This window comes from Mytilus californianus, unplaced genomic scaffold (genome assembly GCF_021869535.1).
Source record: "Mytilus californianus isolate M0D057914Y unplaced genomic scaffold, xbMytCali1.0.p SCAF_4, whole genome shotgun sequence".
NCBI lineage: Eukaryota > Metazoa > Mollusca > Bivalvia > Mytilida > Mytilidae > Mytilus > Mytilus californianus.
Genome location: NW_026262690.1, coordinates 10,969,897 through 10,985,135, shown reverse-complemented (window position 1 = coordinate 10,985,135; position 15,239 = coordinate 10,969,897). Strand labels below are relative to the sequence as shown.

Below are 15,239 nucleotides of genomic sequence, written 5' to 3'. Positions count from 1 at the left end.
TAATCTTGAATCAATCCTAATCCTATCTTATTTTAGGGAAATATTTTTACAAATCATATGTGACGTCACTTTGTGTGTTTTTTTAGAATTTCAAATGTGACGTCACTTTGTGCGTTTAGGGTTTGGCTAACTCGGCTGTGTATTTGTATGTGTTGGATTAAGTTGTTTTATGTAATGTATCCGTTTTTATTCTGTATTTAGTCTCCACTTCGGTTTTATCATGTATATCTATTATATAGTCATTTTATAAAGTTTACTATTTGCAAAATTATAAATTATTTCTTGTCCCAGGCAGAAAACCCTGTCCGTGTTAGACGCAACTTTTTGGAAGTTTTGGTCCTCGGTGCTCTTCAGCTTTGTACTTGTTTTGGCTTTCAAATTTTTTTCATCTGAGCGTCACTGGTTGGTCTTGTGTGGACGAGACGCACGTCTGGCGTATTGAATTTTAAGCCTAGTACCTTTTCTTAGCTATTATTCGTGTGTTTCTTTGTCCTATATGTTCTCCCATTTGTTTGTATTGTGGTCCTGTCATGTGATATTGTCGTTTTGGTGTTGTGTTTAACGTTGCCATAAAAGCGGGAGGTTTGGCATGCCACAAAACCAGGTTCAACACACCACTTTTTTCTTAAAATGTCCTGTACCAAGTCAGGAAAATGGCCATTGTTATATTATAGTTCGTTTCTGTGTGTGTTACATTTTAATGTTGTGTTTTTGTTGTGTCGTTGTTCTCCCCTTATATTTGATGCGTTTCCCTCGGTTTTAGTTTGTAACCCGGATTTGTTTTTATCTCTATCGATTTATGAGATTCGAACAGCGTATACTACTTCACGAGATAACCAATGTTTTCACAATTAAAAATGTCCGTATCTAAAATGAATGAATCTCATAAACAATGGGATACTATCAAATTAACTTTTTATAAATTTATTGCGTCAGTGGCGCCTTTCTTGATTTACCTTTACCAGGTACGATTAACCCCCAATATTTAAATGTCAAAATACCTCAATACGGTAGGAGCCATATAACCAAAAAGGGCCCGATAAGAATAGGCAAATTTATCTAAGGTCTACTACCTGAGGGAATTGATACCTCTTAATTATATCCGTAATTTATCACCGGAGAATTTTTAAAAAAATGTATTGTTTAATGTCTTCAATCTTGTCAGTACCCCCGAGGCACTGACTAATGAGCTAATGATATCTTCGGGAACGTACAGTCCTACATCAGCGATGTCGACTCAGTTTTAGAAAATGATAATAAATCTTTATAAGTTTGATGCGAATGAAGGTATTTTCTGAATATACTTTAATTAGTCACACTAAGTATGTGGAATAATCGTACTTTCTAATGATTTCATGAATAACCCAGATTATAATACTGCAAATATTTGTTGGAGAATCTTATGTGCCAATTTAGTCAACATGTAGCTTATCAGAAATTTATTCTACTGGTCAGATCCACAAATAGAAAATATTAGTAGTAGGATGAAACAAAACCGAGAAAATGCTTTTTACAAGTAAAATTTAAATTTTTCGACAATGTACTCAATGAGTTAATTTTCATATATTTGTATTGCAAATCTTCGAAAAACGTTTACCTTAGTTTATGTATATGATAACAAACAACCCTTCATATAAATTATAAAGAAAAATTAATTAGATAGTATATAACCAATTGGAAAAACTAATTACTGTTAAATTCGTATAAATGAAAATATTACTTCATAAACTATTTTCGTCCGAAGCGGTTTTATTGGATTTACTCTCAAACCAAAACATTTGAAAGCCATGGGTGTTTAATTACAAAGAAATTAAGGAACATCAAAGGGCAAAAGATCATTTGCTAATAGCAAGTTTTCCGTGTACAAAAGTAGCTTGCGTGATGACTTGATAAATACAAATATATGTGTTTGTACTTTGCATCATATATGTAACTATTCTGTATGACTTTGATAAAAAATATATTAAATTTTGATTCACCTCAAAATTGTTAATTATGAAATTATCTAATAAAGAATTCATCCTTTGGATATATATAATTTGAACTTGTTTTTTTTTAATCAAGTCGTGTGTATGTTAACGACATCCGTCCTGACGTCACAAACAAAGACAAAAAACAAACAAAGACAAAAAACAAACAAATCAGATCCACTTCATTTTAACTCTGGTGGATAGTTTTGTCAGCATTACCACATCTACTTCTTTTTATTTTTCCAAGTTAAAAAAGAACCTTTATCAATCTGTTATGATATGGACAAGCATACAATAAAGCGATCTAAGAGTAATGTACTAATAGAAGGATATATATCAGTAAACAATTGAACGAGTAATATACTAATAGTAGGGTAAGTACCGGTAAGCAATTGTACGAGTAATATACTTATAGTAGGATATATATCAGTAAGCAATAGTATTATCAAAACTTACTGTCGGTGGGAACAGAATAAATATATTTCATTCCAGTATTACTGTTCGATCCAAAACTGTACACCTGCAGTTAAAGAAAAATAGTTAATTAATGTTTTAGACGCATGGGAGACTTATAATTTTGATAAATTGATGGAAGGACGGACCTATCAAGCAATTCCTATATGCTATAAAAAAAAATCAAAGAGCATAAGAATTGGGAACATCGCACTCGATTTCTCGCTGCACAACAAAATATGTAAATCTACTGTATATATCTCTATTTTAAATCATTATAAATAATGAAAGGATTATTTAATGCTTTATTTTTTTACACCGTTAGATAATTTTTGCATCAAAGAAGTATAGTCAATAATCCCTGTAAAGGTGTATTTTGTAGAATTCAATTGTTTGGATGAATCTAATGTGTATGTGTTGCTTACTGTATTATTTTTGGAAGTATTATAAGAAAAATTGCATGTCTGCTTCATATATCACAGATATAATAGACTTAGATAGGAATAAATTTAATTTTAGTCCATTTTTTTACAACTGTCATATACGTGAGAGTTTTAGCTAGCTATAAAACCAGGAAACTGCTGTACCATGTCAGGAATATGACAGTTGTTTTTCATTAGTCCTGTTTGGTGATATAGTCGAGCGTTTCATTTTCTCATGTTATATAAAAGAGAAAAATAACAGTTTACAAAACACAATATAGAATACTAAGGATAAAGCAACATGAACGTTCCAAAAACCAAGCTGATATCTGGTGCTTTCGAAGGATGAGCAGATCCTTCTCCATATGTGGCGTTCATCTTCTTGCTGATGTAAGTACAAATCCGTTGATAAGTCTTATTCGTCAGGTCTTTCACCTTTTTTTAGCTCGGTCTTAAAGATTCCACCTTTTTTTAATTTACCTTTGAGTTTGTTATTTTTGTTGATACTTTTTTTTAGAAATTTGTCACTCTTTTTTCATGCTTTCATATGTGGCGGCACAACAATTTCCGGCCATTGAAATTTTGGTTTAAAAGTAAAGAATATTATATATAAGGTATATTACAGAACAGATATGTGTGTGCGAGGGGTGGCGCAGCTATTATTTTTCAGAAAACATTTATAAATTTACAAATTATGCAAAACCGTATGTTTAAAAGAAATTCACATACATTTATGGCGTCACATTAACATAACTAATGACCTAATAAATCTCAAACAATAACTCGTAAATTCGGATTGAGATTTGTAAAGCATTTTAATATCGTTGTGTCAAATATGTTGAATAGATAATCTTTTTATAATTATATAAAAAGTTTTCGGTTTGTCAAATTTTGTTGTATTTAAATTACTATCTCCTTTCTTCTTTGCAATTAGCATAACATGAAAACAAATTGTAAACGGGAAACTTTTCCCAACACCAAACTATATGTACATGTGAAGTGACTGTTAACAGCAAGTCCTATATTTATATTAAAACAAAAAAGTAGAAATTTATATATCATTGCAGTTATAAAGATTGTTTCTGTTTTTGTATCAGAAAAATGCAACTGGTCAAGAAGCTCACACTTTGTGAATGTGAGACCTAGTTTACACGTTGGTGAATTTTGAAAAAAAAACATTGTTTAAAAATGATAACTATCCACACAATAAATGTATAACTTTTACAAACCTTCACAATCACCGGCTCTGTCAATGGTCCTTTGGTATGCATTATCGCAACATAAGCATCATTATGCCATAAAGTTCCACCAAAACTGACCGGACTATTACCAGTTTGAAATATTCTGGTATCATCGTCGACGCTACTAGTTATTATTGGAGTCCCCTCTTTAGTATATATTTCTGAAATGATGAAACGATTCACTATCCTTTAAAATAATAATTTAGAAATATATATTTTTTTTTTGCCATAACTTTCGAGAAAAATTCCATCTTTCAACGAAATCGTACGGAATAGAATGTTGGTTTTCTCTTTTGAATTATTTCTAATTAATCCGGTTGCTGGATTTCCCGGTTGAATAATTTCACATTTTGTCATGTTTCTATACGGTAGACATTTGATCAATGTTAACAGGCCGTTCGGTGACCTCTAAATAAAATTGAAAATGGAAATGGGGAATGTGTCAAAGAGACAACAACCCGACCAAAGAGCAGAAAACAGCCGAAGGCCACCAATGGAACTTCAACACAGCGAGAAAATCCCGAACCAGGAGGCGTGCTTCAGCTGGCCCCTAAACAAAAATGTGTACTTGTTCAGTGATAATGGACGTCATACTAAACTCCAAAACATATAAATGAACTAAAATTAAAAATCATACAAGATTAACACAGGCCAGAGGCTCATGACTTGGGACAGGCGCAATAATGCAGCGGGGTTAAACATGTTTTGTGAGATCTAAACCGTCCCCTATGCCTCTAGCCAATATAGAAAAACAAACACACAGCAATACGCACAGTGAAACTCAGTTAAAAAGAAGTCCGAGTCCGATGTCAGAATAGGTAACAAAAGAAACTAAGCAAAATGACGATGATACATAAATTAACAAAGGACTACTAGCAGTTACTGACATGCCAGCTCCAGACATCAATTAAAATAATTGAAAGATTATGTCTTCATCATATGAAAATCAAGCAAAATCCCTCCCGTTAGGGGTTTAGTATCATACCATCATAAAATATATGAGAAGAACATAACCCGTATCATGCCATCAACTAGTTTATTGGTGGTCTTCGGCTTTTGTCTGCTCTTTGGTCGGGTTGTTGTCTCTTTGACATATTCCCCAATTCCATTCTCTATTTTATTAGATGTTTATTTCCGATGCAAAGACCATATGAGTGAATCAGTATTAATACCAAAATATGCCATCTTTAATGACCTGACAACAGTATCGTCACTATATCCCTTCTTAATAAGTCTATTTAAAGGTTTGGTTAGCTTTTGATGTGAATGCCGACATTTTTGTGCTTTGTAAAGAATAATACCATAAAAGATTGGATGTGAAATACCTGAACGTATAAGATGACTGCATGTTGATTTATATTTACGAATGATGTCCTTGTACCATAGATAAAATTTAGTAAATGTTTTGACTAGTTTGTGATATCGAAAACCCTGGTGTAATAATTTTTCAGTAATACATGGATTTCTTTCGTTAAAATCAAATATGTTGTTACAAACACGAGCAAATCGAACAAGTTGGGATATATAAATACCATAAGATGGCTACAAGGGAACGTCACCATCTAAAAATGGATAATTAACAATAGGAAATGAAAAATCATCTCATTTATCATAACTTTTGGTATAAAGCTTCCGGTTAAAGATATAGATATCAAGATCCAGGAAAGGGCAGTGTTCATTGTTAGTATTAGCTTTAATTTGAAGTCAGGTCAGCAGGATAAATCTCTTTAGTGTACATACTGAAGTCGTCATTATTGAGAGCCAATATATCATCCAAATATCTAAAAATGTTATTAAATGTTTGTATCAGATGTTGTTTCGATGAATCTTTGCTGATTTTAGTCATAAATTGTAACTCATAACATTACAGATACAGGTCCGCAATAAGTGGTGCATAGTTAGTCCCCATTGGAATTCCGATAACTTGACTATATACGGAATCTCCAAAACGAACAAAAATGTAATCTAGTAAAATTTCAAGGGCAGTTATAGTATCAAAGCAGGTCCAATTGACATAGTTCTTTTGTTTGTTGTTACTAAAAAATGACCTAAAAGAGTTTGAACATATATATTTGCATTCTGACTTTTTAAGTGCCCATTTAATTAGGTGTGTGAATTTTTTCTTAATAAGATTATGAGGCAAAGTGGTATATAGGGTAGAAAAATCAAAACTTTGAACAGATTCAATTTGTCAAACAGTTATGATATTATTAGCAGCCTTATCAGCCGGGACAAACACAAATTCCTTGGCGAGTTCTTTTAGCTTATGTTTGATACGAGAAATAGGGTTATTTTGGTTGTTGTTAGGAGTAAAATGTTCTTTAAAATGTTGTATACGTATATCAACTATGTTCATTACTGAATTAAAAAAAGAATCTAAGGATTTCGTGTCAGCTTTTTCTCGTTTTATCCATTTCGAGCAGTAAGTGCGGAGTGAGTCGTGGATGATATTACGACACTCATTCCAATTACTAATTGACGGGGGACGATATTTAGGTCGTTTACTGAGGAATGATTTCAACTCTCGGTCACGAACGATGTTAAGGTCTCCTGTTATAACATGTTACTGCAATTTCATGACGTAGGTGTATTGTCACTGATGTTTACATCTTTACACACTTTGCTATATTTAAAAACACATATTCCGGGTAGATGTTTTGTAAACATAACACATAAGAGGGAGTTCAATATTATCAAAATAGCCAGGAATTTGTTCTTTAACAGAATGATCATTAAAAATACCGGCAATATTTACAAAATCAAAACCTTTATTGACATATTTGATTTTAATAAAATGTTTTTCATGATCTTCAAGGCGATCAATTTTAGGAAACAGTTTAGAATAACAATACGCAATTATAATTTGAACGATTTCATACTTAGGACTGCAATGTGGAATTGTGTTGCAATCCTCTAAAATTTTATGTAATTTATTAACAGGTAAAGAACAGAGCTTGGTTAACAGATAATGTCTGCCGTTGTTTTTTGAAAGAAATATAATTAGGTCAGAAATATTTGTATTTTTGGTACGAAATTTTCTTTGATAGCGATTTATTCTACGCCCATGAGAACGGTTTTTACGAACAGTTTTAGAAACTATATCCAAAATGTTAACAGAATCGGTTCTTGATATGTTACCAATTCCCATGATATTATCATTAAGACCGAGAGGATAGACTGTCTGTAATTTTTTAATTCAATTTAATTCAATTATTTTCCGTGATCGTACAAACTTTGAATGAGATACCCAGGCTGCTTATTTACTACTTCTAAAGGTTGAATTGTTAAATATTTAATATGATGATTGTGCTTCTTAAGGTGTTGATAAATGATACTTTTGAATTGATGGGGTCTTTTAAAACGATAAAGGTGTTCTTGCGTGCGTTAAGAAAATAGCGTCCAGTTTCACGTACGTACTGAATACCGCATCCCGGATTGTTTCATGTTAGTAAATAGATAATACTGTTAGTTTTTTCAATTTATATCAGTTTCAAAATTTACGGAAAATGTGCGATGTCTACATACTCGTCCTATATTTTCTGATGCATTTTGTCTGAGTGGCACATACCATATCTCCTTATTTCTATGTGTGGTAAGCATTTTTCATAATGGTGACAATGCCATTGTTTATTAAAAATAGAATTGTGTGCTGAGAACCTCATTTGTGATTGAGATAATACATTTTATTTCTTAAGTTCAAGTTTATCAAATTATGCAATTGTGTTAAATCTGCGGTTGCAACTCTCCAGATAAAGTAGTCTTGTGATATTTTGACAGTTCTGTTATGGATCTTTTGGTCTTTTTTTCACTTCAATATCTTATAGTTTATATTAAACATTTGATCTTGATCTTGCCTGGACAATTAGCACGTGTTGAGCAGAAGAAAAGTATATCATACGTTTATATACATCCGTTTTCTGTTGATTTCCGTGCACTTTTGGTGATCATGTGAATACAGTTTTGTGAGGTGAAGCATATATCGACATAGCAGTTCGTAAATCATAAAATTTAAATATAAATGTTTTTGTTGGATATTAACATGATCATTGCCTCTTCTGAAGATAATGATTCAGTAGACGTCTAAATGAATGGGCAAGAAATCCCTGACTCACTAATGACGTCATAAGAAGCAAGTATGCTGATTTTGTCATGTCCAGATAATGCACTGACTCGATATTGTATGTTTGAATACACGTGTTAGATGAAACGGATATATGAGTCGTGCAGCAATAACACAAAATGTATAGTAGGTTAAGTTGTTACCTGTATAATAATTCTTCATATCGTTATATACAAATGATATTTCTATGTTATATGCGCCAACAGGAATTTCTGTCCATTCGCGTTGTCCCCCTGTAAAAATACATATAACTCTGAAATATCACTTGATAATAAAGGCGAACTGGCATTGGAAATCTCAGCTTGAATTGGAAATCTTAATGTGCAGATTGTCTCTATTGTTATAAAGGTATATGTTAATAATATCTTTAATAAAAATATAAATATCTGAGTCCTAGAAAGGAGATAGGATAACTATGAATATAATGAACCAGGACGGTGTTTGAAGTAAAAACATGCTTTGTATGAACAATATTAATTTAAGGAAAACACAAAAGAAAATTACACCACTGGACGAGCATTTGAAACATACACATTTATTATTAAAAGGTATTGTAGTTTAAGTCTCATGACAAACTGCATTTCAAACTTATTTCACGATTTGAACTTGAAATGCAACATTAAACATAAACTCTGAGAGAAACGTTCAATGAGTCGAAACATAATTTATTTTTTTTATCATGTGTATCGTTTACAGAAAAAAAAACGATAGTAAATGAAGCTTGCAAATCAAGAAGTTGCCATGCTATATATAATAAATGATGCTGTCAAATTAATGCCCAAAATACTTGTCATCGAAGATAAGAAAACAACGCACTGAACATTAAACAACTTACTTTCCATATAACTTGACTCTGTGATCACTCATATATTGTTTAGTTTTATTTTCCGTACGGTTGTTTTACCTTTTAATTTTGTATCTTATTCCTGTAGCCATTTCGAAACAATTATCTAATTATTTACAAATACTACTTTATATATATATAATTGTCTTATCCTGATCATATAGTACAAACAACTCGTATATTGAACATTTTTATATATTTGAATTTACATTACCAGTAACAAACAGATATTAATATTTACATAGAGCCACATCATCAGTAAAATTTCCCTCTCGGATAATACATGTACTATTGTCACCATTACACACGCCACATCCATCAAATACACCATCATTCAGAGTGTTGGCGCAGTCAAATTTCTACAACAGTAACAAAATACTATCAAATGATTGTATCCGTCTAATTTATATATACAGTGCAATTTCATCCTAAATTTTCAGACAAGCTTAATGTCTTTGATTGCTCCGTTATAAATCTACAATGCACAGATCATACTAATAAGGTCCCAACTTTATCAAGCTAAATTGGCTTTAAACATTTTGGCTATTGTGGATCGCTTTGTTTTAACTATTTGTTTTGTTTTAAACATGGTAAATGATTGACTTGAACGTGTACTTCATAAATATTGTTTCCCTGAGCGTATGACTTAAGTTGTCTTCGAACTTAACAAACAAGGAATATGTGTTGTTTTGACCCTTCTATCTTAAATTTACTTTACCAAGAAGGAGTTCTTATGGTAGGTACTTATATAACGATTGTCTTAAATTGTTTAAGAGATTGTAACTGTAATACAAATGCATAAATATTCTTCTACACATTTTAAAATAGCACCAACTTTTTGTTCCCAATGGATTCATGCGGGTGTAGAAGAGAGGGAACTGTTTGCCGTTTGTTTCTACAGATGTCGCTTAGTATTCCTTGCAATAATTATTGTTGAATATTGTGCTATTTTAATGTTATTTGTCATTCTTCGACATGAATGAATTGACTCTTTGAATTTTGATATATTTTAGTACCTTCTTTAAACTGTTGTTTTTCGTAACTTTAAACTTACTTTATATACAAAAAAATCCCTCAACAATATACATTACCTGACAATAACCCTCTAAGCAGGAATAATAAAACCCTGGGCGTCGAGAATATTGATTCGCATCAGCTGTTTCTAAAGTTCCAGGACACGGCGTACCGTTTTCTATCAATCCAAATCTTGTAAAATCAGGTCTAGTATACCCCGGAGTCGATTCACACAAAACTTCACATACACCATGGTCTGAAAAAAGTAGTAAACATCAATATAACAGTAATCTGGAAAACAAACCCAATATACGAAAGAATTTTGGCGTAAATCATACGTCTTCAACAAAACAGGATTGCTTAAAGAGGAAACATATCAAGCTGCAAACCGACCATATTCTAGAAAAGTAGTTAATTTAGTTAATTAACATGTATCCCTAACTATCATTCATCTGCCATCAGCATCAAACTCCCCAGAATACAAAAACACATTAAAAAGATAAAAATAAAAACATTAACGATGATCTTGACTTAGGAAGGACATAATAAAAACATGTGGCGGGGTAAAACAGTTTTTTGGATATTGCATCATCCATAATAAATTTTTATTCAGATGACCTGTAGTCGTTTCAGTAATCATTGTTTGCTTTTTTGGAGTGAGAACAAGAAAATCATACCACATCTTCATAACTTTTTTAAAATGAGTCAATAAACACCCTACAATAAGTTTTGTACAGGATACATAATACGAAAAGCACACCACTCTAACATAACGGTATACTACATTACAAAAACTACAAGTACAAACAAAAGAATCAACAATGGTAAGACAGTATCAAAGCTACTCAAAGCTACTGCAATAAGCTTTAAAATGTATATATTTTTTCTCATGCTCACCACGAAAATTCTGAAGAAAAAAATGATGGACTGTAGAGTTTAGTAAGATAGGTAATATTGTGAATTTCATTTGCTAAAGTACTGGAATCGGAAACAATCCGGAATGTTACGATTACCGGAATAATTACACGCTGTTAAAATTATAGAGCAATGAAACCTGTACCATGCGTTTTCGTGGCGGGGAAGTTAACACACCAACATATCCACTAAAGTATTTGCTTTAAAAAAAATTGGGACTTGTTTTTGTATCTGATATTTCCTAAAGCTACAGTTGATAAACAGTGCTACTACAGTTAGTACTACAGTTAGTAAACACGATAGGATTTAAAAAATCTTCTACATACTTAACGATGAGTAAATAGTTCCTGAAGCTGTATACTCTGTTCCATTAATGATGTTGTTATCAATTAGTCTTTGACATGTCTCTGTTGCTCTTTGTATTATAAGATTAGAATCAATGCTATTGTCTCCAACGCACGGCTGAAAAATATTATGAAAAGGATAAAGACAAAGAGTGTGGAGTAGTTTTCCTATGATGATAATTATTATTGGTACCATTGCACTGCTGTGATGCCAATTGAAACCTACAGTGCGCATTATGTTCTTAGAAACAGACAGATCTTATTCAGAAGAACTTGTATATTGTATATACATTTCTGGAGAGCGTGAGATCAGCAACAATGTTTTTGTAGGGTTTGTGTAGATCCGTGTTCAGTTTTCTTGGCAGTGCTTTGGAGACTCTTGCTTGTTATTTTTAGTTTTTGTCATGGTTTTGTCGGTCTTCTACTTATGAACTTTTATCGTCCCTTTGGTATATTCTGCCTTTCTTTGTAAGTGATACAAAGTATGTAAAGCCAACACTGTTATAATATGATAAATCGTTCATCGTGTAAAAATTATAGTTTGGCCAGGAAAATTATCAAAACAAATAAGTACAAAGCAATATTTACCGTTAGACTACAACCTTGCGCTTCGTATTCATTGCCATCGCAAGTAGCATTGTTCTTTGGACTAAAATATAAAAAAAGGTTTACTTATTTTCACAAATCAGTATAGTATAAGTTGAGATCTGTAAAATATGGCTATATAACACACGTCTTTCTCTGATTTGTTATTATACTGATTAAGGAAATATGTTATCATATTTAGGTTCATGTCCAATTTCAGAAACCTTGTCCACCTTGCACTTTTGAATTCATACCAAATCTCTATAGTTGTATTTGTAAAAGTTTATTTATAGTTTTTTACATATTTTAGAATTTAGTACTGAGTTCGAGTAAGCTACAATCTCTGATGAATTCCCCAATAGTCCTTCTATATAAGCCATTTAATGCTCAAATTTAAGTTATAGATGTCTGTCTATCATTAAAAAACATGAAGCTTAAACATGTTGTAGATTGCCGTTGAATAATACTGAAAATCGTCGGCATTTCTGTTTTCGTAGATGTAAATTGTCAAAATACATTAATTAAGTAAAAGCATTAACAAAAAGTAAATTAACAAAAATACCGAACCCCAAGGGAAATTCAAAACGGAAAGTCCTTTATTAAATGACAAAATCAAAAGCTCAAACACATCTAACGAATGAAAAACATCTGTCATATTCCTGACTTGGTACAGTCATTTCCTTATATAGAAAATGGTGGATTAAACCATGAGCATAGCATAATAACAAAATGGCAGGATGTATAAGTACCAATCCACGTCATTAATATATAATCAAATATGGATAAACAGTACAGGTTAAAAATCTATACTTCAGGACCACCATGTATTATTTGTGAAGTTGATACGGAATATTCATTCTAGTGACATTTTGAATATCAATATGCTATAGAGGTTAGGTTCAAAAACAACAACATATATCTCCTTTTTTTAACACTCATATAAATTTTTTATTGCACTCCTTGCTGTTTAACAAAGTACTTGACGAACAACATTCCATCAACTATCCCTGTTACATTGAATACAAAATATGCAGGGAGAATATTCATTAAAACTTATCTTATGTTATACATCATCAGTTATATATTTTGTAATCTTTAATTACTATCTGTTGTTTGTCTTTTGACTTTTTTGGTTGGGTTTTTTGTCATGGCACTGTCAGTTTGTTTTCGATTTACAAGTTAAAATATCCCTTTGGTATCTTTCGCCTCACTTTGATAACACTTTCCTTTAAAGAATATTACACAATCTGTATCGTGATAGTTACGGAAAATAAGTTTGTATATCGATTCTTTACTTTATTCTTACTGTTATGAATTATTGAATGAAAGACGGCGTTTGAAAACGTTGGATAATGATAAAAGTTATTTCTAGAATATTTTTTTTTCTCCTAAGATATTGCCCGGAAAAATTAATTTCATATTTGACCCGAATTAACTACCTGTGACCTTATACAGGTTACAATAAATTATTTCCAACCCATAAGTCACTTTCCAAACCACAAAAGATTCTTAAAGTTTTCAAATACGTATATTAATCACCATCTTAATAAGGAAATACCAAAAACAAACCTACGTTGGGTTATTACATATTCGTCGTCTGTAAATCATTCCTCGTCCACATGTACGGGAACAGGTTGTCCAGGCTTCCCAATCTGACCACCCTCCTGCACGTACTTCAGGATTAGTTAATTGAGCTTCAGACCAATCAACACACGCACCGCCAAAGCAGATCTAAGTAAAGATTGAATTGAATATGCCGCAATTAATAAAGTTTGCATATAACATGATTTAAAAAAAAACAAAAACAAAAAAACTTTTAATCTGTTTGTCAAATACAAGCTGCAAAAGAACAATTCCAGAAATACAAAAAATATAGGTTACACCTCCAGAGCACTTGAGATTATCTCTAGTTTGAGTGTATTTCGAACTGGTGAGTCTGTTGTTTTCTCTGTTGTGTTTTGTAGACTGTTGTTTGTTTTGTTGTCGTTTTATCGTTTTTTCAAGGCATTGTCAGTTTGTTTTCGACTTACAAGTTTGACTATCCATTTGGTATCTTCCGCCTTTCTTTTGTAGTTAATGGCATTAATCTAATCCGATTTATCTGCTCACTATGACTAACCCTAGGCAACACAAAGAGTGTTCTGTTTGTCGGACATGCATTTTGCTTAATACAATTATAATTATTATCATTGTTGAAAAGCTCCATCGATCCACGGTTGCCTATCGATTATTTTCACCCCCCAGTTTTTGGTGGGGTTCATGTTGGTCAGTCTTTAGTTTTTTATGTTGTGTTTTGTGTACTATTATTTGTCTGTTGGTATTTTCTTTTTAGCCATGGCGTTGTCAGTTTATTTTCGATTTATTAGTTTGAATGTCCCTTTGGTATCTCTTTTCTTTCGGGAATCCTGAAAATACATCAAGAGCAAGGAGTACTTAATTCGAAACGAATAGCATTTGTAAATAATTCTTCAGAAGGAAAAACTAATAAGAGAACCTCGCATACGTAGTCGTACCTTTTGGTAGGGATGAAAGCGGACTATATGCTCAACTTGAATCGAATGAAAATAACGGGAGTGAATATGCTAATTTTACATAAGCAACTTAGTTCTATTGTACAATTAGAACAAGACCTTTACACAATTTATGATCCCTAACAATATTTTTATTTTAAATTCACCTTTTGATCTTCACAGTATAGACCGGTAATAGAATTAGACTGCTTGAACATCTGACCATGTTTATTCCCAACATTATGATTGACACAACTATACAGGTTACAAGAAGGGTTCTGTCGACAGATAAAAACTTAATGAAGGTTATGTTACTTTCACTTACACATTATAGCTCTAGATTTTTTTATCATTTTGCCGACTTCGAACATTTTGACATACAACGTTTGCAACTATAGGTGGTGTAATTAAACGTAATGGCAAAAGCTCACCAAAAATACCATGCTTATAATTTGATAAAACTCAAATACTGTGATATAAGTTATTACGACTGGCACCATAAGTTGGTTGATCGTTATGGGTAATTTTTGTCACCGATGAGTTGTTGGTAATGAAATTCCACCCTTTCTTGCTCGATTGTGACATATTCAATGAAGTTGTACTCTTGAATTACATTCTTGCCGTCACATGTGTGGAGCACGATCCAATTACCCTTTCGATACACCTAAGATCAACCCTTGCATTTTGCGGTTTCGTGTTGCTCAGTATTTTTTTACTTTGTAGTGTTTTATTGACTAGTTTGTTTTTCGTTTTTTTTCTGCCATGGCGTTCTCAGTTTCTTTTCTTCTTATGAGTGTACAAATCTTGTGTCTTAATGGAGA

The 15,239-nt window shown here is 32.1% G+C and overlaps 1 protein-coding gene across 1 annotated transcript in view; it reads right to left on the bottom strand.

The window, feature by feature from the left end:
- LOC127737463 (A disintegrin and metalloproteinase with thrombospondin motifs adt-1-like) overlaps window positions 1-15,239 on the bottom strand; it is a 94,117-nt gene that overhangs the window by 15,973 nt on the left and 62,905 nt on the right. Inside the window, exons 14-22 of the mRNA XM_052248174.1 lie at window positions 14,586-14,696; window positions 13,482-13,639; window positions 11,912-11,972; window positions 11,306-11,441; window positions 10,142-10,320; window positions 9,292-9,409; window positions 8,350-8,439; window positions 4,075-4,247; window positions 2,427-2,490 (exon numbers count right to left, since the gene is read on the bottom strand). Of these exons, the coding sequence (XP_052104134.1) occupies window positions 2,427-2,490; window positions 4,075-4,247; window positions 8,350-8,439; window positions 9,292-9,409; window positions 10,142-10,320; window positions 11,306-11,441; window positions 11,912-11,972; window positions 13,482-13,639; window positions 14,586-14,696 (1,090 nt within the window). The remainder of the gene's footprint in view (window positions 1-2,426; window positions 2,491-4,074; window positions 4,248-8,349; window positions 8,440-9,291; window positions 9,410-10,141; window positions 10,321-11,305; window positions 11,442-11,911; window positions 11,973-13,481; window positions 13,640-14,585; window positions 14,697-15,239) is intronic.